The sequence below is a fragment of the Miniopterus schreibersii genome (genome assembly GCF_964146895.1).
Source record: "Miniopterus schreibersii genome assembly, chromosome: 12".
Lineage (NCBI taxonomy): Eukaryota > Metazoa > Chordata > Mammalia > Chiroptera > Miniopteridae > Miniopterus > Miniopterus schreibersii.
The window spans coordinates 7,782,863-7,806,092 of NC_138112.1; the positions used below are offsets into that span (position 1 = coordinate 7,782,863).

General features: G+C 50.6%; 1 protein-coding gene across 15 annotated transcripts in view; it reads right to left on the minus strand.

The window, feature by feature from the left end:
• The window catches only part of NCAM1 (neural cell adhesion molecule 1), a 305,945-nt gene that overhangs the window by 5,647 nt on the left and 277,068 nt on the right, over positions 1 to 23,230 (minus strand). For 10 of the 15 annotated variants that reach the window (XM_081155114.1, XM_081155122.1, XM_081155121.1 and 7 more), the window contains 4 exons: positions 15,114 to 15,238; positions 11,543 to 11,723; positions 1,843 to 2,050; positions 814 to 930 (listed from right to left, as the gene is read on the minus strand). In XM_081155114.1, the coding sequence (XP_081011240.1) occupies positions 814 to 930; positions 1,843 to 2,050; positions 11,543 to 11,723; positions 15,114 to 15,238 (631 nt within the window). Of the gene's footprint in view, positions 1 to 813; positions 931 to 1,842; positions 2,051 to 6,431; positions 8,986 to 11,542; positions 11,724 to 15,113; positions 15,239 to 23,230 lie in introns of those variants that run through there. The other 5 variants (XM_081155119.1, XM_081155118.1, XM_081155120.1 and 2 more) reach the window with 3 other exon arrangements.

Consider the following 23,230-nt stretch of genomic DNA (forward strand, 5'->3'; position numbering starts at 1 on the left):
GACAGAGAACGCAGCAGTCAGTCTAAAGGGACCTGTGGCCTTCCTCCCTGCTGACCCCTCCCCCTCTCTGCACAGGACTCCCTTTCTGATCCCTGCCTGCATCTCGCTCAGCGTGCACCACGAAGGCATCCTGAGTCCCTGGGAACTGGACCCACTGCCCTGCTGGGCTCCACGGGCGGTAATGGGAAAGTCAGGAATAAGGCAGATGATAGGTGTTCCAAACGGCCCCCAAGAGCTCTGGGTTCTGTGGCCACCGATTCTGGGCTTTCCTTAGACTCCATTCCCTTCAACCCCACAGTACCCAGGACAGCCAGGCAGTCATTGCAACCATAGTCAGACGTTTCTGACCCAGGGTCCCTGAGGCTTCTGAGAACAGGAGGGCCAGAGAGCTGTACCAGGTCCCCAAGTTCCCTCACCCTTTTAGGAAGAATGTAGAAAAACCTAGAATTCTTGGAAACCCTAAACAGAACGTGTTAAGCTTATCAATGCTCTGTCTCCCTCAGTGATGTTTTGTCCCTAAGCCATGTTTAGGATATGTGTGTGTGACTTGGGAACAGGGTCTGGGGATCCCACTTATGCATGAAGTCCTTTAAGGGCCCCCACAGCCACCCTAATAGAACCAAGAATGTCTTATCTCTAGGGAGAGAGTGGGGTCTGGAATTTCTTAGCCAAGGTATTTCTGGCCAAGGGTTCCAGAATTCTGGCCTGCAATGCTTGGCCAGGAGCTAGGGGTAAGGAGCATGGGTGGGGTGGGCAGTGATAAGGTGGGTGTGGGGCTCCGCTGGGGAGGCACCTGCCCCTTTGACCACGTACTCGGGCTCTGTCAGCGGCGTGGTCTCATTAGGCTCTGTGTGCTTCCCTCCGTCGTGATTTGGGGTCCGCTCCTCCTCAGTTCGCACCTCCACGATGGGTTCCTTGGATTCATCTTTCCTGCAAAGAGAGTTCGGCTGGTTTAATCCCAGGGAGCGTGGGGGCGGGGGGGCTCCCAGGGAAGCAGGTTCTAGCTCAGGCACCTGGGCCTGGCCCAAGTGGGCAGGTGGCCTCCAGAGCCAGACCCAGTGCCTCACCTGTAGTCCCCACTCTTGCTAGCTGTGTGACCTCCAGCATCTGATTAGCTGCCTTGCCTCTATTTTCTCATTTGTAAAATGGGGCAAGTAACAGTATCTACCTCACTGGACTATAGTGAACATGAACGGAGATTATGAATGTAAAGGGTTCAGCACAGTGCCTGGCACAGACAAACACTGAAATAGTTTGTATTTATATACGTGTAAGTATATGCCCCTGTATGCACATGTATATGTACATGCATATACAGTGCCTGGCACATGGTGGTGCTAAACAACGCAAATCCTTGCTCTGTCCCTTCTCATCTTGATCCAGCTCAGCGCAGTGAGTCTACAGAGGCTCCTGCTAACTGGCTCAGGCTCTGCCTTCCAGAGGTTCTGGAGGGACAGCAACTGCTGTACCCTGGTGCCAAGGAACACCATTGTGCCCACAGTAGCTTCTCAATAAGTATTTGTTTAGTTATTTACGAACGAATGAATGACTGCAAGGCAAGTGTGTCTCTCAAATGCTGGCCCCTCCATTCCAGCCCCCCTCCCAGGGCTTAGCTCTGCAAACGCCCTCATTTTGACCTAGGCAACGATTCTCCAACTTCCAGGAGATTCTAATACACTAGCTATGAGGTTGAGCCCAAGAGTCTGCTTTTCAAACAGGGATCCCCCAAAGGCCAAGCTTGGAGAAACATTTCTCTAATGCTCGCTTCCCCTCGGGGTGTCCTGGAGCGGGGCTGAGGTAGCTCCGCGGCTGGCGCCTGGGCTGGGGCGGGTCCGCACTCACGAGAAGGCCGCTTTGCCTTCCTCCATGTCCTTGCCCTTGGCTCCGGGCCCCGCCTTTCCGCACAGGTTCACGGCGATGCACATGAGCAGACCACACTTGTTCAGAAAGTAGCAGGTGATGTCCACGACCACCAGGAGCAGGACGAAGATGACGATGAGGATGCCCACGATGGCCCCGGTGCTCAGGCCTGCCGTGGGGCTGCCGTTGGCTTGAGTGGGAGGGAGAAAGAGGGGCGGCTGGTGGTTAACACACTGAGATGCAGACCCTGGGAGCAATGGCCAGGGACGGGGGGGGGGGGGGACAGGACACAGCCATGGCACTTATGTGCAGAGTGACACCCTCCCTGGTGTCGTAGGTGTTAAGACAACAAGGTCTCTTTATACCTTCAAGAGGAAGGTGGCAACCTCATCTCACAGACCAGGGGACACAGCCAGGGCGAGAGTGGGGACTGGGAGATGGTCGCAGTCTCTGCTCTGCATTTCCGCACCTCCCCCAGACCTACCCTCTGCTGTATCCCAGGAGCCCTGGGAACAAGCGGGTAGGTGGTGCTCACTGGTTTCAAGCTTGGTTGTGGCTCCTAGGAGCTGTCAGGGACAGGGTCCCAAATAAGGTAGCAGAGGGTTCCCTGGGCTTCCTTTGGGTTTGTGAGGATGTCAGACACAACAGGAGGCCCAGTACACCCCCGCTTCCTCTCCCCACTTAGGAACAGCTCCAGAGGACTGGGCATTGGGCCACAATGGCTTCACGGTTTGTCCTTCTGCACTGCACCCAGGAAGATACATGACACTGTTTACCTGGAAACATAGAGGCCTCCCCAGGCCTGGCCAGGTGGAAGGTGTGGGAGTACTCACCATCTGGGAGCTCAGGTGTGCTCGGATCAGACTTCAGGAAAACCAGCAGGCTCCCCCAGTGGTACCACCCGCGCGGACAGGTTCGCTCACACTCAGCGCCAGTCCCACCATAGATGGACACACATTCTCACACTCGAGCAGCTCCTGCATCCCCAGTCTGTCTGGGTCACCATGAATGACTCAAACTCTGTGTCTTACTCCCTTGGTGTCCCCCAGGGCCCTGGGCTACTGATGGTCTCACTGAAAGACGCCAGGCTCAGCCCTCAGGTCCCCCAGTGATTGATGCTATTTACTTGAAGTGGACCTGCTGACCGTTAGGTGATTCCCACCAATGTCTGGGAGACCAGCGCTCATGCTGCAGGAAGAATGCTTTGTTCGTCTTCTGGAAGAAGAAAGTTCCAGAACTGGCAGCTCCTCCCCACCACCAGGCCTTGTCTGACTCACCCAGGTCTGTCCACTGAAGGCAGAAGCCTGGTCATACCTGGGCCTCCCTGGGCCTTTGCTGAGCACCAGGCCCAGCCTGCCAGCACATACCATTCCAGATCATGGAAAGTGTCACCCAAGGTACCAGGCATCACAGCCTTCTTTTTATCATGCAGTGTGTGGTCCTGGGGCGGGGCCTCCTGTCCGCACTAGGGGTCCCTCTCAGGCCCTGCAACCAGCATCAGTCCCACCCCACTGCTTCTTACTTCAAATTTCAATTCATGGTACAGCTACCAGCCCAGCATGACAGACGATCACTCACTCCACCCAGGGTTCAGCTGGAGGAGACCTCCAAGCTCTCAAATATGTTTGGCCCTTTTGGGACCTTGGTCTTGCTTCCTGGCCTTTCCTCCTCAGGACTGTCTGGCTGGTCCTTTCCAGCCTATCCCCCAGGGAGGTCCCGTGGCTGGCAAAGGGCTCTGTGCCCTAGGACCCAGCTTTGGCTACCTTGTCTCTGGGCTCTGGAAGCAGGAAACTGGCTGCTGTTCCCTTCGGTCAGCTAGAGTGGGTCTTTTCTTAGTAGCTTACTAAAGCAGAACTATTCCCTGTGTCCTCACACATTCCACCCAGTGAAGCACAGAAATGCACGCCTCCCTGATCTGCAGAATCCTTACATAGGAAAGAAGCATCAGCCCTGGGCTTTCTCTCCATCCCCTGACACTGGGCTGAGGCCACTGCAGCCTCCTGATATCAGGACCCAGTAGGCATTAAGTGCCCAGTTCCTGCAGAAGGAACCCAAAGTATGTGTGTGTGTGTGGGGGGGGGGGGGGTATGTATTTTTGGACTCAATGGCACTAACTCCTCATTCTGAGGTTTATACATAAATATGGTTTTAGGGGACTAATCATATCTAAAGAGGAAAAATAAACGATTGGAGGCTGCTCTATGTATGAGAGTCAGCAGAAGCTGTCCAGCTGGTGCTCTGGGCTCAGCAGACCCAGCTTGAGGGCTGCACTGGGTCCTAAAGCCAACACCGTGAGCACATTCAGGGGAGGGCCAGAGGGCCAGGAGGGTGAAAGACTGTGGCATTAATGCAAAAGTAGGGCTGTGGTCTCCCATTTCCTTTGATGTAAAATTCAAATTATTTCTCCTGGCCTGAGGGTCCTACATAGGCTGCTTGGACTCTGCCCCTCCTCCAACCATTGTAATTCATGGCACTGACCGGGCCCCCACCTTTGTGCTCCAACTGGTGGAGCCTTCTGTTTACCTGCTGAACACACCGCTGTTCCCCTCAAGGCCTGCTGATCCCTAACCTGGACCACTCCCTTCCTATCACCTCATTGTCTTGAAAACATCAGCTCAAATGTCAGCCCTTCACTTACTTACTCAGCACTTCTACCCCAAATCTGCCACATTACCTGTTTAATTCCCTTCTCACCACTATTTACCTTTTTCTGCTCATTTACATGTGTCCTCTAGAATGTCCTAGCAGGTACCCTGTCTGTCTCCCCAGCATCTAGGACAACCCAACGTATAGGACATGTTCAAAGAACATCACTTGTAATTAAAGGGTATTTAGCCTGGAGAGGAGATTGCTGCCTCCAGGTAGTTACAGATGTGTTGTGAGAAGGAAGAGTAGTCTTATTTGGTTTCACCAGTGGATGAGAACTGTGGGGTGGGAAGCAGATTTCAGCTCCATATAATAAAGAATTAGCACACAGAGGTATTCAAAGGTGGTGTGAGCTGCCTGGGCAGGTGAGCTTCCTGCTGCTGGAGGCAGCCCAGCAGAGGCTGGACACCCCTTGGTAGGGATATTGCCATGCTCTGATTGAGGTTCCTGCACCGAGCAGGGCCTAGGAAAGGGGATGTCTTGAAGTCCTCTCCAACCATAGAGCCTGTCCCTGCACATCGATGTCCTGCAGTAGCCAGTACCTGGCACAGAGTTCCCATGTCAATCTCCTCCAGAGTGCGGGTTGAGGGCCTTCTCGTGTAGGACTAAACCACTCGGTAGGTCCCATCTTTTCATATGAAAAATAAATATCTCAGTGTAATGTTTTTCCAACTACAGCAGAATTCCTGGGTGCTTTGTTAAAAATTTAGATTCTGGGGCCTCCCAATTCCATCGAATCAGCATCTCTGGGGGTGAGGTTCAGGAATCAGGATCTGATCAGGCACCCAGGTGATCCTTATGGGTCCTAGGGCTGGAGGACCACTGTTTCTAGCTCTTCTGTCCCTGCATTACATTGGGGAGCAGCCGTTCCTATGACTCACCACCCAAGGATGGGCCATGGAGTCCCACCTGGTGGCCTTGACTTAACTGATGTACTGAATGAAGAGAAAGCAAAGACTGTCCCCAAAGGAAAAGGAGCCACCCAGTTCACTCAGAGCCAAGGTTCTTGGAGGAGGCTGGGTGCTCCTCGGGCAGGAGAAGCGTGTGTAACCTTCACAAAAAGAAGCATAAATAGGGGAACATTCACGATCTCTCAGTGCATGTTACAGAATTGTTTAGTGCAGGACAGCCAGAAGGACAAAGGTCATCTCCTGCACTGCATGTGACATTTTACCATAGGAAAAAGAAAACGCCCCCTGGGGTCTATCTTTGCAGCCTCTTCCTCCTGGCTTCCTGGATTGACTCGTGCCGCACACCTGCCTGCAAAGAGCGCTTTTTAAGCGCAGCTCCTCCGCAACCTTGGGGTTAGAGCTGACCTGAGCAGCGGAGTACGAAGCCTGGCTGTCCATCTTCTGCGGTTTCTGGTTTGGGAGAGGTTCGCACTGAATTGGTAACTGCCTTGCCCCAAACCTGAGCCCTGCACAGGCTTACCTTCTTAAGTGCCTCGAATTGAGAATACGAGTCTCACATTTACAGGAGCCCAGGTGGCCCACAGGGTCTCAGTGCAGCAGAAGCGCCCCCTTCAGCCCATGACTCAGAACCGCTGAGCTGGGTTCTGGTTCACTCCCAAACCCTGACATGTCTGCTTGCTCCTGCCAGGATCTGCCAACCTGAAGGCTGGCTGGAGGGCTTCCAGGAAGCGTCCAACTACGTGTGATTACTCACAGAGCCGGGCTTGCCAATGAAAGCTTTCAGATTCTTGCTACCACAAGGCCACCCTGTGCAGCCTCTGTGTGGATGGAGTTTTAAAGGGAGCTATGAAATCTGAGGCCTTGCTAAAAGTTGGATACTTGGTGGCCCAGAGTGTGCCCCTGACCCCAAAGTGACCATCTTTTGGTTCTGCAAAGGCACTTTCCCCTCCCCCTGCCTGCCAGGAGGCAGGGACCCACAGCAGCTCCTCAGACAGCTGAGAAAAACGCACAGCTCCTCATTGGGAGAGGAAGGCATTTCCTTTGCCAGAGCTCCACTTAGCAGGCTGCGAGTTTGGGGTGCAATTTACATGACCTCTTGGGTAATCAGAGTTATCCAGGTACATGTGAGGTGGAGGGAAAGGACTTGACACTTTGCAGGACACACAACTCAGATAAAATCAAAACACGCTGGAGAGTTCACGTGACTGTTATTTCCTTTAATAAAGCGAAGGTGTAAACGTCATAAAGGCCTCACTGATTATCTACACAACAATGTTAGAATTCTCATTAGTAGAAAACATGATCCAAACCAGCCGTATAAATATTCCCAAAGTGAGCAGAGACACCCTGTGGCGCTGGAGGCTGGGCGGCAGGGATCTGGGAGAGCGGCGGGGCGGGGCGGGGCTGGGCAGCGAGCGCGGGCTCCTGCAGGGCTCTCTCAGGGTCGCTACTTTAGGGATTCCTGGCGGGGCAGGGCTGCAGCCATGCCCGAGAACTCAGTGTCCGCTGGGAGTGGTGTCCTCAAGCTGCCTCTCGAAGGGCATCTCACTACAAACCGCAGGCCTGTCTGAATGCGACCACTGCAGGGGCCCCAAAGCTACTTCAGCTGAGGCCTGCCTGGGCTAGATCTCCAAAGAATCCCTTCAGAGACACTGACATTGTCCCTCACATGTGGGTGGGACTTGGGCCTGGGTAGGGCAGACCCCCGAAGTGGGTGCTTCTGGATGGCTTCTGCCCAAGGTGATATCAAGAATATGCTGGGAGCCTGGAGGACAGTGAGGGCTGATCACCTGTCCCTCCCTTGCCCTCTCTACGGCTCTTGCTAACTGACCTGGGATTCCCACCCCAGGCCCGGAGGCACCACCTGTCTCTCCTCAATGCTCTGCCTTGTGCCTGAGAACCATGCTGCTCCTGCCGCCCTGTGGTGAGGCGGCCAGGAACTCCAGAGGGAGAGGCCTGAGTGGGGCTGGGGCAGGAGGCGGCTGGGGCTGGGGCTGGGGCTGGGGCTGGGGCTGGAGGCAGCTGGGGCTGGGGCAGCAGGCGGCTGGGACTGGGGCTGGAGGCACTAGCTGAGCTGTTGGGCAACATTCAGCCTCTGGTGTCTGCACTTGAGCGTCTAAACTGTGAGCGCAAGGGACATGGGCAGCTTGCTGAAAACCATGGGATCCCTTGGGCTTCCAAAGGGAAAGGCTAGTCTTTGAACATTAAAAAATAACAACAGAACTAAAAATTAAAGAGACCAAAAAGAACAAAAGTCAGGCTTCTGTGGAGATGCTCAGAGATGAGACATGTAGAATGATATGTGACCACAATGGAGGAGGGAGTTTTTATTCAGTTGAAGCCCCATCCCAAAGCACACACTGATGTTACTAAGCAGGACTCACCCTGAGTCTGTGTGGGACTTTCACAAACACCCCACTTCCTCTCCTGGGCATGTGGGGAGGCATAATCCCCTAGGACAGAGAAAGGCAGCTGGCTTTCATCAGTTTTAAAAATGTCACCAAAGCCACTAACCATTAGGGGGCTTGGTGCATTCGGGAAGTATGACAGGCTGACTGAGTTTGGATTTGTCCACAGTCCAGGCTGGGCAATGGGAGTGGCCTGTCCCCTCTCTTCCTCCCTGTGAGCATGTTGGGGAGAGTGCACAGTTCACGCCTGGCTCACAGTGAATGCTTCCCACCCAGGGGGCTGAGTTATGTGATAATGTGGGTCACCACTGTACCACAGTCCCCGAGACATGAGGCTCGGTGCTGATCTGCAGTTGTGCAGCAGGTTATCACCCCGCCTGGGAGACACAAAAAACGGACATGTGTTGGGCACATTACAGGGTGGCCCTGCTCACAGAGCCAGCACAAGGTGCTGGTTATAATAGCAGGACCAAAGTTCCTCCCAGAATGTCTGATCAGCCCCAGTAAATACTCAACAAATCCAGTTTCTTCTGCTGCAGGGGCAACAGGGTGACTTAATTGACCATCATGCCATTAATGCTCAGGTGAGTCACAGTGGTCCGGCTCCCTTACCATGGGCACTGAAACACAAGCAAAGCCAACTATGGATTGAGGGGCAGAGGGGGACCATGGGGTTAGAATGGGGGCACGTGGGGATTTTAACGAGCTGATACAAGCTTTAGGGGTGCTCAGATATCTTCCTCTGCTACATCATTTTCAGGTAGGAACAAAAAAAATGCAAAAAGTAGCAGATGTGCAGAAATGTCTCTGTAAACCTAGCAAAATGCTTTTTAAATACTGTTTAAAGGAAGAGCTCCCGAATACTTTGTACTGCCACTAAAAGGGGGGAACTCCTTATGGAGTGGCACAAAGATATATGGAAATGGTAAATCGTCTGGAGTCCAGCTTTCTCCAATTGCCAAGCCTGCCTCTTCCACCAGAGTGCGTGGTGCTGTGGCCGCTCTTCCAAAGGGGCACTGATCATTCTCATAGGAACTGGGCTTTAAGCACATTTAATTTTTTGTGTGTGTTCTTAAGTTCCTAACAGAGCAAAAGAAGAGTCACTGCAGAGAAAAGCAATGAGACAAAGGTGTAGGACACAGAGGAGCCTCCCAGGGTCGCTGCACGTGCCAAGCAAAGGGTCCCCAGACAGAATGTGGTTGTTTAAAACAAAGGTGGCAGTGGGGGTATCCCAGTGACGTCCAAGGTGATGTGTGTGACGACAGACACAGAAAGGGGAAGGGGAGGAGAAAAGAGAAGGTAGAGACAGAAACAGAGGAAAAAAATAGATAAAAAGAAAAAAATTAGGTCAAATATAGAAAACGCAAGAATCAAAGGTTAATTCAACTTTAGTAAATTAAACGGACGGAGGTTAGAGAAGAGTTCAGTGCGGTTATTACCACGGGGCCAGCTCCAAGCTCAGCAAGGTCAGAAGCAGCACAGCAGGGTGAATTCGGGGGTTAGGGGTCAGCGAGCGAATGAAATTAAAGTGAGAGAACAGAAGCCTCCATAGTAAAACACAAGAGTTTGATTAGGAGAGTGTTACCTTTGGCTAAGGTGAGGTCTCTTAGATAGAGTCAACGAGCCTACCCATGGCCTTCCAGCCGCTAGAGCTCTACACATAGCGGTAGAGATGCGTTTGATCACTCAGTATGTGTAGCAAACTGTGCATAGGACAGGGGGCCGCCTTTTCAACCAGAAACTCTTTTTCCTACTGCACGACCCCTACCCACGGTGCTATTCTAGAGCATCTAGTTCTGCACCCTCACCTACCACCTGCTGACCACAGAATCCCACCGTGAACGTACATCTAGTAAGACACAGGTTTTATTCTCAGGTCCAAATGCAATGGCTGGGTAAGTCCAACCCAGCCACAGCCACCTCCTCTGAGGCCTGTACGAGGGAGCCCCAGAGTGCAGCAAGCCGCCCCTCCTGCACTCTCTGGGTTAATAGGGCTCCTGAATGATTAACAAAGGACTCTGGCATCTCCAGCAGGCAGGACCCTGAGGGACAAGGTCTTCCCAGGACTTCTGCACCTGACACACACTGCCACCAACTTCTCTGACCGTGGAAGGTGCTGCTACTGGTCATGCCCAGTGTGTGAACATAGCAAGGCCAGGCCACTTGCCTCTGGGGTCTTACCCCTGGTGACAAATGCCAGCAGGAAGCTGTCTCGCTGCAAAGGAGTTACTCAAGCCTCTCACTCTCAGCTCCCCCATGTCCCATAAAGGCCGAGTAGATCAGGGCACTCACACCAGACTGTCGATTTCAAGAAGAAAAAAACACACCTGACCAAAGAACGCGAAGAAAGAAGGGGCGGAGGATGGCAGGGCCAGCTCCATTCAGGCACCCTATTAACCAGCAGTGAAAACACTTCTTGCAGCCACACCCAAGTGCCTTGCCCTTGACAATGACCATCTGACCAGTGCCCACGGAGACATGGTCACCCCAACATGCGCTAAGGGGTCTCCCTGACAGTGTAGAGGGTAGGACCAATCGACGCCTCTGATCTATGGCTTAAGATCCACCTGCCAACTCCTGGAGGCCCCCATATGTCCGTCAGGCACACACATTCATGCACAGCCCACCACTGAGAATCACACACTGATCTTACTTTGTTGCTGCTTGAATAACTCACTTTCACACATAGAGCCCTGTGGTCGGCAGCCCACATCCTTTCTGGCTTCTCTTCCGTTGGGAGGAGATACCATGACAACTTAGCTGAGAGCCCGGGACAGGACAGGCATGATGGGGGTCAGACCTATCCCACCAGGATATCATAGCATCTTCCTACCATACTCGAATGTAGCAGAGAGGTTATGGGGCCCCTCCGACAGGCTGCAGCTATGTGCTCTATGCCCACCTCTCCTGCCTGTGGGTGGCATTTGGCTGGTCTGGAAGAGCAAAGAGTGATGTTGAAGAGCTCTGTCTGCTCTGAGGGATGTGGTCAATTAGGAGACTGGCCATCAGCGGCAAGGGAGCTGGGCCAGAAAGCAGAGCTCTCACTTTATTCCCACATTGAGTTGGTCCTGCGTCCCTAGAGACGGACCTGCATCTCCTAGAACTGCTCCCATCATGATCTCTAGCAGACTGGTTGCCTGTCATAGATGGGATTTTCCAGTATCTACTTTCTCCACTTGTTCTGCTTCAAGTGGTTCACTTTAATCAATTGCGAGGCCCTTGGCAGATGGGATTTTTAACTAACTAGGCACCATGTCTTCCTTCTCTTGGGGTCCCCAAAGAGAAGAGATTTGGACCATGGCTGTGCAGGTAAGCAAGCGTCAGGTAGAAAGCACTTAAACACAGTTATGTGGCCCTCGTATGCAATGGTATAGCAGATAAGGTCTCACAAAGGAACCTTACTCATCAGCTTCTGTGCTTGGCAGGAGCTGGGGCTTTTCCCACCTGAGGGCTCCCAAGGACTGGCTTAGCATCAGTCCTTTGAGACCAAGTGACACAGGATCTTTGCCCAGGATGCTTGGTCAAGCCTTCCTGCGAGCCCAGTACATCTCCACCCTCTGCACAGATAGGTAAAAAGCAAAACTAAGCTCTGCATGGGCACCAGTCATGAGGATGGCTGTAAGCAAGCGCGTTGTCAGGGTTTCCAGGCACATTAGGGGGTGCAGCACTGTGCATTAATTCAAAGCGGGGAACTCACAGAAAGCAGGGGGCTCATACCTGGGATGGCTGTGGGCTGGGCCGAGGTCCTGAACACAAAATGAGCCGCCTTGGACTTCCCCTGCTGGTTCTCAGCCACCACGTAGACCTCATACTCAGCATTCCAGTCCAGGGACTTGAGCATGATGTGGTCACTGCCAGACGGGAGCCTGATCTCTGGTTTCCACTCAGAGGAGAGTTTCTGGGGAAAACCGGCAGGAAGGACACAAGACAACAGGGAGCCTTAGATGAAAACACTGGTGAGACTAGCTAACAGAAGAACTTAAGGGAGTCAATAACTATTGGTGCAAAATAATAAAAATAAAAACCAAGGATAGGACATGGTGTTTATTCTTTACCAGCCTGACAAACCCTAAGGGTTACACAGGTCAGGTAACCTATTTGCAAATACAAACAGTGGAAGATGCTAGTGTGGCATGGGCCAACCCTTCACCGCCCCATCGCCTTCAGGGCGTGCAGGACCTCAAGCACCAGCCCTGTCCATCCCCCAAGCTACACTCTGGAGTGCTGGGCACATACGACTAAGTACGTCCTAGAAAAGGGAGAAAGCAAACATGTTGCTTGTCAGATTTTGGAGTGTTGCTCACACTCAGGTGTGCGACTCACCTCCCTGACACAGAAACACTGCATAGATTCCAGTTTTATTCAAAATAAAACTACTTCCCGGCTGGCATGGCTCAGTGGTTGAGCCCTGACCTATGAACCAGGAGGGGATGGTTTGATTCCCGGTCAGGGCACATGCCCAAGTTGCAGGATCGATCCCCAGTAGGGGGCATGCAAAAGGCAGCTAATCAATGACTCTCATCACTGATGTTTCTATCTCTCCCTTCCTCTCTCTAAAATCAATAAAATATATTTAAAAAAATTAAACTATCATTTATTGAGCACCTATTCTGTGCCAGGCACTATACTAAAGGCTTTCCACACATTTTCTCATTGTATCCCAACAACAAGCCTGCAAGGGGCTTTGTCAGGCCCTTACTAAGCCTGATGACAGGGAAGTGGGAGGCTGTCTTGGTTGGGGCCAAGCGTATCTGGACCCAAAGCAGTGACCTGTCCTTTTCATGGCAGGGAGCTCAATAAACATCTGTTGAACTGAATTGCACTTTTTTATTCCATGCAGTGTAACTAGTCTCTACAACTGCAGCTGGAGGTGCCTCAGGTATAAATTCTGCGGTCAGGTCCAACATTGGGGCCCTGAGAGTGCCCACAGGAAGGTACACTCAGCTCCGCAGAGCTCTGCACCGGGTACAATCTGCAGTTGGAGGTATAGGTGCTCCCTTTTCTCTTTGAGTACTCTTTCCAGTTATATCCCACACATTCACCAACGAGTGTGTTCTAAGTGGGAATTTATCGAGCCATCGGTAGGTGGCCACCTCCCTAATACAACAAGGAGGTCGGCAGAATTCCTGAGAAGTATTCAGATGGTTTCACAGTTGCTCACCTGGCCCAGCTCTTCACAACCTCTGGAGAGGTGAAGGCTGGGCACACAAAAGGTTTGACAAATGTTTACTAATGATGAGCTGCTTCTCAGAAGGGCAGAACATGCTCTCAGTGTCACCTGAAGGTGGGGTGGTCCATGGCTGAGGCTGGAGGGAGAGTTACTTACAGCAGAGCCACCTTTCCAGGTGAAATTATTTGCCTCAGCCAAAGATCTGCCTTCAGGAAGGTGGCATGGCCATGTCATGGCCATGACTATTACAGGGAGATGCCAGAGGGACGCTAGTTCCTTAATGTCTAACCAGAACGCTGGCTATGCTGGGAGTTAGCTTGTGCATATGCCACCATGTGGTCCCTTTTTAACTGAAAACAGAAACTCAGCTCTTTTCCCTTATTTCTCTGAAAAGCTTCTTTCCTTGGCAAACATCATTACAAAAGAGACAGCCAGAATGTAAAGCAAGTATTTAGTAAAACAATCATTATGTTATAGAATAGATGTGAATATATAGTAATAATATTTAGCAAACATGAAGTTTTTAAGTGGAAGAGAGCATGGTCAAGGTTGTTGAAATCTAACATCCCTCAGTGTTTTGCCCAGTTGTCTTTCTAGCTCAGAGGTGCCTGGCACGGCCACAGTGACTCTTCTGGAAAACTGACATCTGAGGTGGCCTCATATGGAAGGCATTCCCCACCCTAACCAGCATCTTAGCAGTAATCACTGTATTTATCATGTATGGAGGTTTCCAAGTGTCAGTCACATTTCAGGTTCTCTGCATATACTATAACTAATCTTTATAACAACCTGATGAGTTATTTTGTTCCCATTTTACAAGAAGATGTATTCTGGGGGTCACATGCTGGTAAGGGGTAAAGCTGGACCTGGGCCCCATGTCTGTCCGGCCACATCAGTGTAACACCCAGAGGTGTTGCATCCTACCCATCCACTTCCAGAGGGCTGCCTGGGTGCCTGCCCAGCCCCCGCCTCTATGCAGGGCTCTGTCCTGTTGGCGTGACCAGGTGAGGGCTCATAGTTCACCTCAATCAAAAGGCAGAGAGGGAGTCAACTTCCTGGCAAAAGCCTTTCTTGGGGGCCACTTGAAGAAAGACAACTGCTCTGTGGTTCATTATCTGCTACTGGTAAGAAACCCTAGCAATAGACTCTTCCCGGGGTCAGACACTGCCTCTAGATCTCAGCAATTGGATGTGGTTGGCAATGACCACGTGTCATTCTAAAACCAAAAAAGGAGAGATTCTCAACTGGGTGGCTGGGAATGAAAGGTGTAATGATAGAAATCTTAGATGGGTGCTGAGCCAACCAGGAAAAAAAGGCTTAGGGCCACGTTCATCATTAGCAGGATCAGAACAGCTCGGGTGGGGTAAGGAGGTGATGAGGGAGCAGCCCAGTCTCATCCGTCAGACGGCTCTGGGTCAACCCCGGCTGGCCTGGCTGTGTGAGGTCACGCTCTTAGTGACGGCACAGTCCCTACTTCCTCTGCCACGAGGCGATAAACCGTGAGACCTGCTTCATAGGGTTCTTCTGGAGAGAAAATGCGTGTGATCCCAGCACCTCGCCCGCGAGGTAGCGATGATTAGATGTCAGTATGTTATTTGCAAAAAGCACCGGCTAGTGGCAAAATGACTTCGTATAAAAGTTCAAGCAGAAAAACGAATCATGGTATGAGTTTGTCACCTCCACAGTAATTTTGGAGTTTTTAAAATGGTCCCAGTGTGAGCCCGGCCGGGCGTGGCTCCGCGGTTGAGCACCAACCTAGGATCCAGGAGATCGCGGCTCGATTCCTGGTCAGGGCGCAGGCCCGGGTTGCAGGCTCTGTCCCCGGAGGGGTGCAGGAGGCAGCCGATCAATGAAGACTCTCTCATCGTCAATGTTTCTATCTCTCTCTCTCCCTCTCCCTTCCTCTCTCTGAAATCGATAAAGATATATATTTAAAAAATTTTTTAAAAAAAGGGTTCCAGTGTGGACACGAACTAACTAACAGCTATAGGTGTCTTGAGATTTAAAACCCTGACGAGGGCCCAAAACACAGAGTGACCATCCAGCCCCACCCAGCCTGGGCTCTGCCTGTCGTGGTCAGGGCTGCGGGGCAGGGCTGAGCCCGGGGGAGGCACTTACCGTCCGGTACCTAACCAGGTAGTGCCTGATGGGGGAGCCGCCGTCGTCCTGCTTGATGAGGTTCACCTTAATCGAGTTGCCATCCTCGCCCATCTGCCCCTCGAGCTTAGGCGCGCTGGGTTCCCCTGCAACAGCCAGTTCATGCAGGTGACATTTCCCTCCACGTGGTGAAAACCCAATCCATCAGAAAGGGGCGGAGTGTCTGGGTGGAGTGGCAGGGTGGGCTGGGCTCTTTTGCTTTCTCAGAAATTCAAATGGTTAAAAAGCAGCAAATACAAGACTTCGGGTTCCAGTTAGATGCCTCAGACTTAGCCCAAACTCAGCCCCTTTGGGAATGTTCTGGAAACACCCTCCCTATGAACACAGTCCTTTCACATTCTAGAAATAGGCTTTTTTCTTTCTTTCTTTCTTTCTTTCTTTCTTTCTTTCTTTCTTTCTTTCTTTCTTTCTTTCTTTCTTTCTTTCTTTCTTTCTTTCTTTCTGTTTCTCATTGGTACGTGCATTTTCTTTTAGCTGCTCTGCTCTTATAATTGAAGATTTAACTTTTATAAGCCTGATGGTTTGAGAAATAGCCTGAAATATGGGAAACTGGATGCATTTAAGGAGGAAGTTTACATACATAAAATAACTTTTCAAAACAGCTCAGTATCTTCCTTGGATATCTAAGTAATTTTATGACTTGGATCCATTAAAAAATAAGTTTCCGGCTGTGATGAAGTAAAGCACAATTTGCCAAGGCAAGCTTCGTATGTGTCCTGCATTTATGGCTCAGCTGACTGAGAGAGAACCTTCGGCGCCAGGTATTAAAGGGACAACCCTGAAGTCCTTTTCTTGTGTGGAGAGCCAGAGAACACTGTCTCTAGCGGTTCTCAGCAGAAAGAGGTCCACGCCTGTCTTCCTTCTGCACCCGAGGCAGGGAGAAGGTGCACTTGTGTGTGGCAGGCTACGGGGCGGGGCTGGCTCGTCAGTGGGTGAGGCGCTGGTTTACTTTAAGAGAAACCATTTCATTAGTACATGCTGAGAGCAATGAGGTAAGAAGACATCTGCCATGAAAAGTGAAAACGAAGATTCAGCACACTGGGGGATCCTGCACTTTCTGGGGAGCTACCTCTGAACGGATTTCCTGGCCTCACTTGGAACGTCGAGGGAGCCTGGAAAACAGTGACCTGCGTGGACTGTCCTGGCGTGGTCTCTGGAAGGCAGAACCACAGACATGTGACAAGAGCCAGGAAAGGCTTGTCATTAGGGCTTGAACCTAATCACTCAAAAGTGTACCTTTGGCCACTTGTGAGAAGGCTGTTGACAAGGCCAAGCCAGCCCACTGTTCTCGGTCAGCTACTCTGGGGACCTCAAAACGGCCCTGCGTCCTGCTCTTCCTTAGGGCAAAGAGGAAGCGGAGAGCTCGCAAGGAGAGCCCGGGACTCGGCCGGGCCGGGCGCAGCGCCCGGGAGCGCCTAGGAAATGCAGAGCTCACTCAACAGGGTCTCAAGGGAGCAGTGTGCACACTCGGGCTTGAGAAGCAGCAGCCACGGGCACACAGATGCTGCGACGGCAAGGGGCGCAGCCCTGGAGTCCGAGCCACCCGGTGCCCAGAAAGAGCTGTGCTCAATCTGTCTGCTTTCTTCAGCCAGTGATTAGGGGAAAAAAAAAACAAGAGTAAAGAGACAAAGGGGCTTCAGGCAAAGACTCGTCCTGCTTTTATGCCGCTGTGTAGCCACGGGCCCCAGTGACTCTGGAGAATATTTAGAAGTTTGGTTTAGATAATGTCAAGGCACGAACGCTAAGTCTCAGACAGTAGCCCAGCCAGGACTTATCTCACCATAAATACCCAGTGCTGAGAGGAAACTCCAGGGGAGCAGTTTAGAGTGGGTCAGCTCTGTATCCCCCACCAATGCTGAGCAAGTAGAAGTAGGAGACTCAGGAGACTTTGCCAATTCTGTTCTCTGCCTGAATTAGGGTGACCAACTCATCCCGGTTAGCTTGGGACTCTCTGGGTGTTAGCACAACAAGTCTTAGGCTCTGGAGAAACCGTGAGTCCCAGGCAAACTGGGGGGTTGGTGACCTGGGGCTGAATGGAGATGGACACTAGTCATTACAACTTTCTGTCTTCAGAATCCCAGTATGGGCTCTGTGATGAGTGGCCTGTTTGCCTTAAGAAGGGGGGGAGGAAGGAGATGCCATCAGCGGCCCTTCTAACGCACCACTGGGCCAGGACCCAGCCCTTCCCCAGGGACTCCATGGAAGGGAAACGGAGATTAAACTATTATTATTTCTTCTCAGACTTGAGCAGTGTGGGCTCCCAAGGTTGAACCAATATGGCACGGATCTCTGCTTTTGGGGGGTCTGTTTAGACAAGGTGCTTTTTCTGATGTATGTGGGATCCCTTTAAACTGAATGCTAAGGATGCCACAGAAGAGCCCAGGGTCTGTTGCTTTGGTCAGGTCACTGCCCCAGTCTCCAAATTTGCAAAACGCAGGTATTGGGTCAGGTGTTCTCACTCTGACGTCACTGTGACACATGCCAGACACTGCCCTAGATGGACTGTAAGATCACTGTGGCTATTTTCATGACACTATAAGAGACAGAACACAGAACATGGGATCTTCATCCACTTTTAGGAAATGCACTCCAAAATCAACAATTCTGTATTTCTTAGGCACAAAGTTGTCCTTTAAAATTTCTTTTTGAAGTTATCTCAAAAAAGTCTTATTTTTTAAAAGAGACCCCAAGCCCGGCCGAGCGTGGCTCAGAGGTTGAGCGTCGACCTAGGATCCAGGAGATCGGGGTTCGATTCCTGGTCAGGGCACATGCCCGGGTTGCGGGCTAGGCAGTCGATCAATGACTCTTATCATTGATGTTTCTATCTCTTTCTCTCCCTCTCCTTTCCTCCCTCTGAAATCAATAAAGATATATTAAAAAAATAATAATAAATAAATAAATAAATAAATAAATAAATAAATGAGACCCCAAGTCTCTTCAAAGACTTATGAATAACAATCTTGCCAAGGAGTCTCTGTAGAAACCAATGGCCCTGATGAAGGTACTCTCCTATCTTTGAATATGTTTCAGAAAAAACATCATTGGGATCACAGAGAAACCCCTAAAAACTATACCAGTCAGAACATGGTTGTAACATTTATCAGTTAGAACACTGTAACTTGCTATCATTTTATCTGAGTGACAACCATGTTACTCTGATATGTGTGTACTACCTTCCCATAGAATTTAGAGCATTTTATATCACAGAATATCCAGGGGTGTCATTCACAGTGCTTTAAATATGAGTTATTCAACAAATGTGTACTCAGTACTTACTGGGTACCAGGTAGGCTATTAGGTATCGGAGTTTCACAGGTGAGTGAGACAAGGTTTTATTTGCCAAATGAAAAAACTAAGTTATAATCAATTTTTTAAAAAATGCTGGGGCCTGTGTATAGAAACATAACCCTTCCTATGACAGTATTTCTAAAGGAAGCGCATATTCAACCAACATCATAGGGCTCCTGCCCAACTTTGCGGCTGTGTAACTTATCGTAAGCATATCAAGATGTGGACAGAGCAATGTACGTTTAATCGATTCTCTTATGCATCTTTAAACGTTTACTGCCAGCCTTTTTTTTTTTTTTAAAGGTTAGTTAAGGAGTAAAGAAACTATTTCCTGAGCTCTCTGCAAAAAAGAAGTCTCTAGCCAGCCCGGTGAGGGAGGGAGGGGCTGAGGCTGAAGAAGTGGGCATGGCGCTCAGGAGGCTCCAGGCTTTCGAGAGCACATTAGCAGAGGAAATTATTTAGAGGGCCCACCGTGCACTCTGCTCTGAGATGGCTGCTCTGATTGAAATCATTATGGATAATTTCAGCAAAACCAATATTGTAATTATTTGTAAATGCTGGCTTGCAGTTCAGCAGCAATCGGCGGGTTGCTCCAAGAACACCCCTGGGGTTAATTACACCCTCTGAGTTTAGCTTCAGCCATGAGTCATATTTCCCCCCAAATATTTTATGTAAAGACTAAAACATCAGTACCTTAAAAATAGACCTTGCCAATAACAAATATGAAATATGAAGCAGTGATGGCATTTTCCAGAAGAATGTGACAGGTATGCAAGGGGAAAAAAAGTACCACAGAGACCACCTATAGTTAGAAATATTACATGAAGGCCCTAGAATTCCCCTCAGAAACTGTAATCGGAATGTGTATTTCTGGCCATGCATGTTGTGTGTTCTTCTTTGTAATAATTGTGCTACTGTGCCTTAAAAATGGTGTCAGCTTCATGTCCTTCCCTTGTCAGCAGAAGCTCTGGGGTCAGAAAACTGCTGCTGGATGTCTGCATCCCGCAGCAGGAGTTACAGGGAGCCCAGGGCGTTCAGACAGCATTTGTGAATTTTGGAAAGAAAACAGTATACTACTTCTTACTCAAAAAAAGCCAAACACCAGGAGTTATATCTTCTGAATGGAAGGCTAGGGTGCCAACAGGCACCCCTGAGAAAGGATGGGTCAACCCGGGGTCTTCCTTCACCCACTCTGCTTTCTCTCCCACAGGAATCGCAGTTTTGGGGCATCTGAGATAAACCAGTGATGAATGTAGGAGCTGCATTGGAATCTTCCTCTTTTTGTATCAGCTAGGATTGCCCGGCATTAAATTACGGTTCCTTTTGTTTATCCTACCTCCTGTTCCCTTTTGTTGATTATTTCTTACAAGCAATCTGAAACTTTCGTATGCCTTTTTATCGTTTTTAAAAGTCCAAAATGTATGATTTAGCTGTTCAAATATGAAGCCTATTTGATTTTTCCAACTCAAGAACATTCACGATTACATCAAGAGATTAGAAGTTTGACTGGTCCTTAGGGGGTCAGCAAATTACGTAAGGGAATCAGGATTTAGCTTTATTAGACCACGAACTCTCCTCCTCGAGACCCAGCGCTTCGCCCTAGATGCCAAGCCAGCGAATCCAATGAGTTCTAGGCTGCATACATTCTTGGGCCCTCAAACTCTCCCCCATGACCCCTTTGACAACCTACCTAATGTGCTGAGGTGGCTTTCTGACAGTCCCAGAGAGCAGCCTACGGTGCCCAGGTAGGAATCAATTGTCTTAAGCACTGCTCCCCCAAATCAAGTCTTGGGAATCACGTACACTTGATTAATGGCTCTCCTGAACTCTTTTCTCTTAATTGTTAAGGGTCTGCTTGTGCTAGTGTGACCTGGCTCTTTGCCATCCTGGTCCCTGGCTCCAGGGAATGTGGGGTGCAGAATGACCGGGTGTGGGCGTGGCCAGCGCCCAGCGCCCAGCTTGCAGGGAGAAAGGATGCTTGCTCTCTGTGGCCAAGCTCATGGAGGCGTCTAGCTCACGGATCCCTTCCCACATCAGTTCTCAGGAATTAGGAATGAGAGTGTGTATGGGGGGGAAGGGGGGGGAAATGGTGGCACGAAATACAAATGAACTCTGACAGACCAAACCACAAAATACCAGTTCCCTTCTCGTGGGTGCCATGAAAACACCAACAGATTAATTGGCCAATTATCTTTGCTTCACTATCCTAGAGGAAAACAGAACCACGAAGGTATGGCTTGTGGTTATGGGGCTGATCCAGGCTGAGGGAGTTATGACGGAAATAGCTGCCACTGCCAACCATTAGCTGGGCTCCGCCTCGAGGCCACAGGGGGGGCGTGCACAGGTCAGCCTGTCTCCTGGATGTCAGACTACTCCTGGGAGGAGCCTCGAACTAGTGAACCCTGGGGGTGTGGGCACTGTCCACAGCCCCGTCCCTGCCCGCAGGGTCTGGGTGGGCCGTCACTGCCTGCTCTGGGTCCCCTCCCGCTAGCTCTCCACCCTGGTAACCAGTGCAGAGGGTCCTTGGGAACAAAGGCAATTAGAGCAGAAGCCCTGGTGGGAAGCCTATGTCCACCTGCCCGAGACCGTGGCGATCCAGACACAGCTGTAAAAAATAAAGGAGGGAGTGGAAGGGGTGGTTAGTGATGTTTCGGTCTAAGAAGGAAGAGTGAGTGTTACAGGGTTTAGTTCTCAGAACCAGCATGTCCTAGTGCGAGTCAGTGTCAGTAGCTAAATAAAAAAAAGATCATTATGAGCGGGTGGGGAGGGATCCATGCTCCAACATGCAGCACACTGACGGGAGTGGGGTGCGGGGCGTCTCGTCACACACATGCTGGGGGAATGGTCCCATTTACAGAGTCCTCAGGAGCTGATGGGTCACTGGAGGAGGCAGCCCTGCAGTTACACATGCCATATTAGAAATAAACGTGTGCGTATCAGGGCATTTTAGCTCACCGGCAGGTTTCCCTGTTATGAACTCCCACATGCAAAGCTCGGGAGGCTCAGGAGCCAAGTGATTCTGGGGCCCGGTGCTCAACGCCCGTTCTCACCTCCCTTCTTCTAATTCAGGGCTGCTGGGCTCAGTGACACTGTGGATGGTGACCTACGGTGCACAGATCATCTAGCACATGCTAAGTGCATCCCAGGCAATTTTGGGGGGCATGGTTAACAGGGCACACTGGATTTCATCAGTTGCTGGGTATACAACCCATTGCCAGGAGAAAGACTCCCTGCTCACCACACCTTCCTCATTTAGGCCCAACTAGTGCCCGGAGAAAGGAGGCAATAGCTGCCCTTACTTAACCAAGCTTTCTTTCTCTCCCCCGTAAATTTTCTTTGATCTCTCGGTTCCCTTAAATTTTATTATTAAAGGCTATTTCTTGCTGCTTGCTGCTTATCTGAATGACAAGTCCTCTGCCTGTCCCTTTGCAATGGGCAGGAGAGGGTCTGTCACAGACAGGGAGGTGGCTGATGAAGGGTGATCGAGCTTCGGAACCCTTCAGGTTCTCAGTGCTGTAGTTAATGGTCACATTTTTTACTGACAGCCGAGATCACTGCTAAGGTGCGTTTCTAGGGCAGCCGCAGGAAACACCTTCAAACGTTTCTTCCCTCGCTGAAAACGTCTGGGAGAGCTCTCTCCTCAGAGCGGTGGCTGTTTCTCTCTTGTGAACACTGGGATTTGCTTTACTCTGAGTTATAGTATTGCACAGAAATGGCCAAGCTTGTTCTTAAAAAAGAAACTGACATGTTTCAACCCAACAGCTGCTCACACTAAGATTTCACACTAAGGGGGAAGGTCCACGCTTTGTTCCAATACATCAGCCTCTGAGCAGTCAGCATAGGTCTAAAGGAGCCTGGCCCCCCTTGGAGAAATGACGGAACCACAGTATTTAGGGTGGGACTCGGAGTTAAGAAAAGCTTAGGCTCCCAACAGTCCCTGCCCCAAGACTCACAGATTAGGATATTTTTTAAAGTAGGTCAAAGATACGATCTGATGTTTCCCTGCTTTGGGGACATTCCTACTTTATTTCATACAACGTAAATATCAAACATCTCCTTTTTAGAAATAAGGGCAGGTCTGATCCAAGACCTCTTTCCAGGAGTCTGGATGCAAATGGGACTAACTGGGGACACAGTGGCCATGCCCAGAGAGCCGAAGCCTCAGAGGTGGCCAGTGTGGAGAGGGAGCGAGAGGGAACTTACACAGGGCTCACATACGTGGGGAGCACACAGCAGAAGGAAGGACAGACCAGGAGCAAAGAACATGCGAGACAAGCTGTGGATGGGTTTGTTCCTGTGGATGTCGCCCAATCAGTTTTCAGAGAAGTGAGGTCAACCGGGGGCCCTCGCATGCATGGGCACACTGGGCGGTTATTGGGGTTAGTTTCGCTTTTGGGATCAGTGCAGCCTGTGTGTGTCTCAGGCGGGGATTTGAAGTAAAATTTCAGTGGGCAGAGAACAGAATGCCTATGACTCCCGGGGCAGGTTCTGAATGGATGTTTGCTTCCGCTGGGAAAGCTGTGAGCAGGGGCCGCCTTTCTCTGTATGGTGAGCCCGAAATATTTTCACAAGGTTGTGACAGTCGCAATATTAACTAATTATCTTGTCACTGCTATGTACTTAATTAGGCTACAATTTTGTTTCCTTTGCTGCAATGGCCAATCACGTGCTTCTTGGTTCCATAGAGATCTCCTGTCATGGTAACTGCCAAGTGACTTTTGCTTTGATTTGTCGCCCCTGCCCGGGAGAGGGTCACTCTTGAAAAGTGACCCCTCAGCAATCACAGCCAA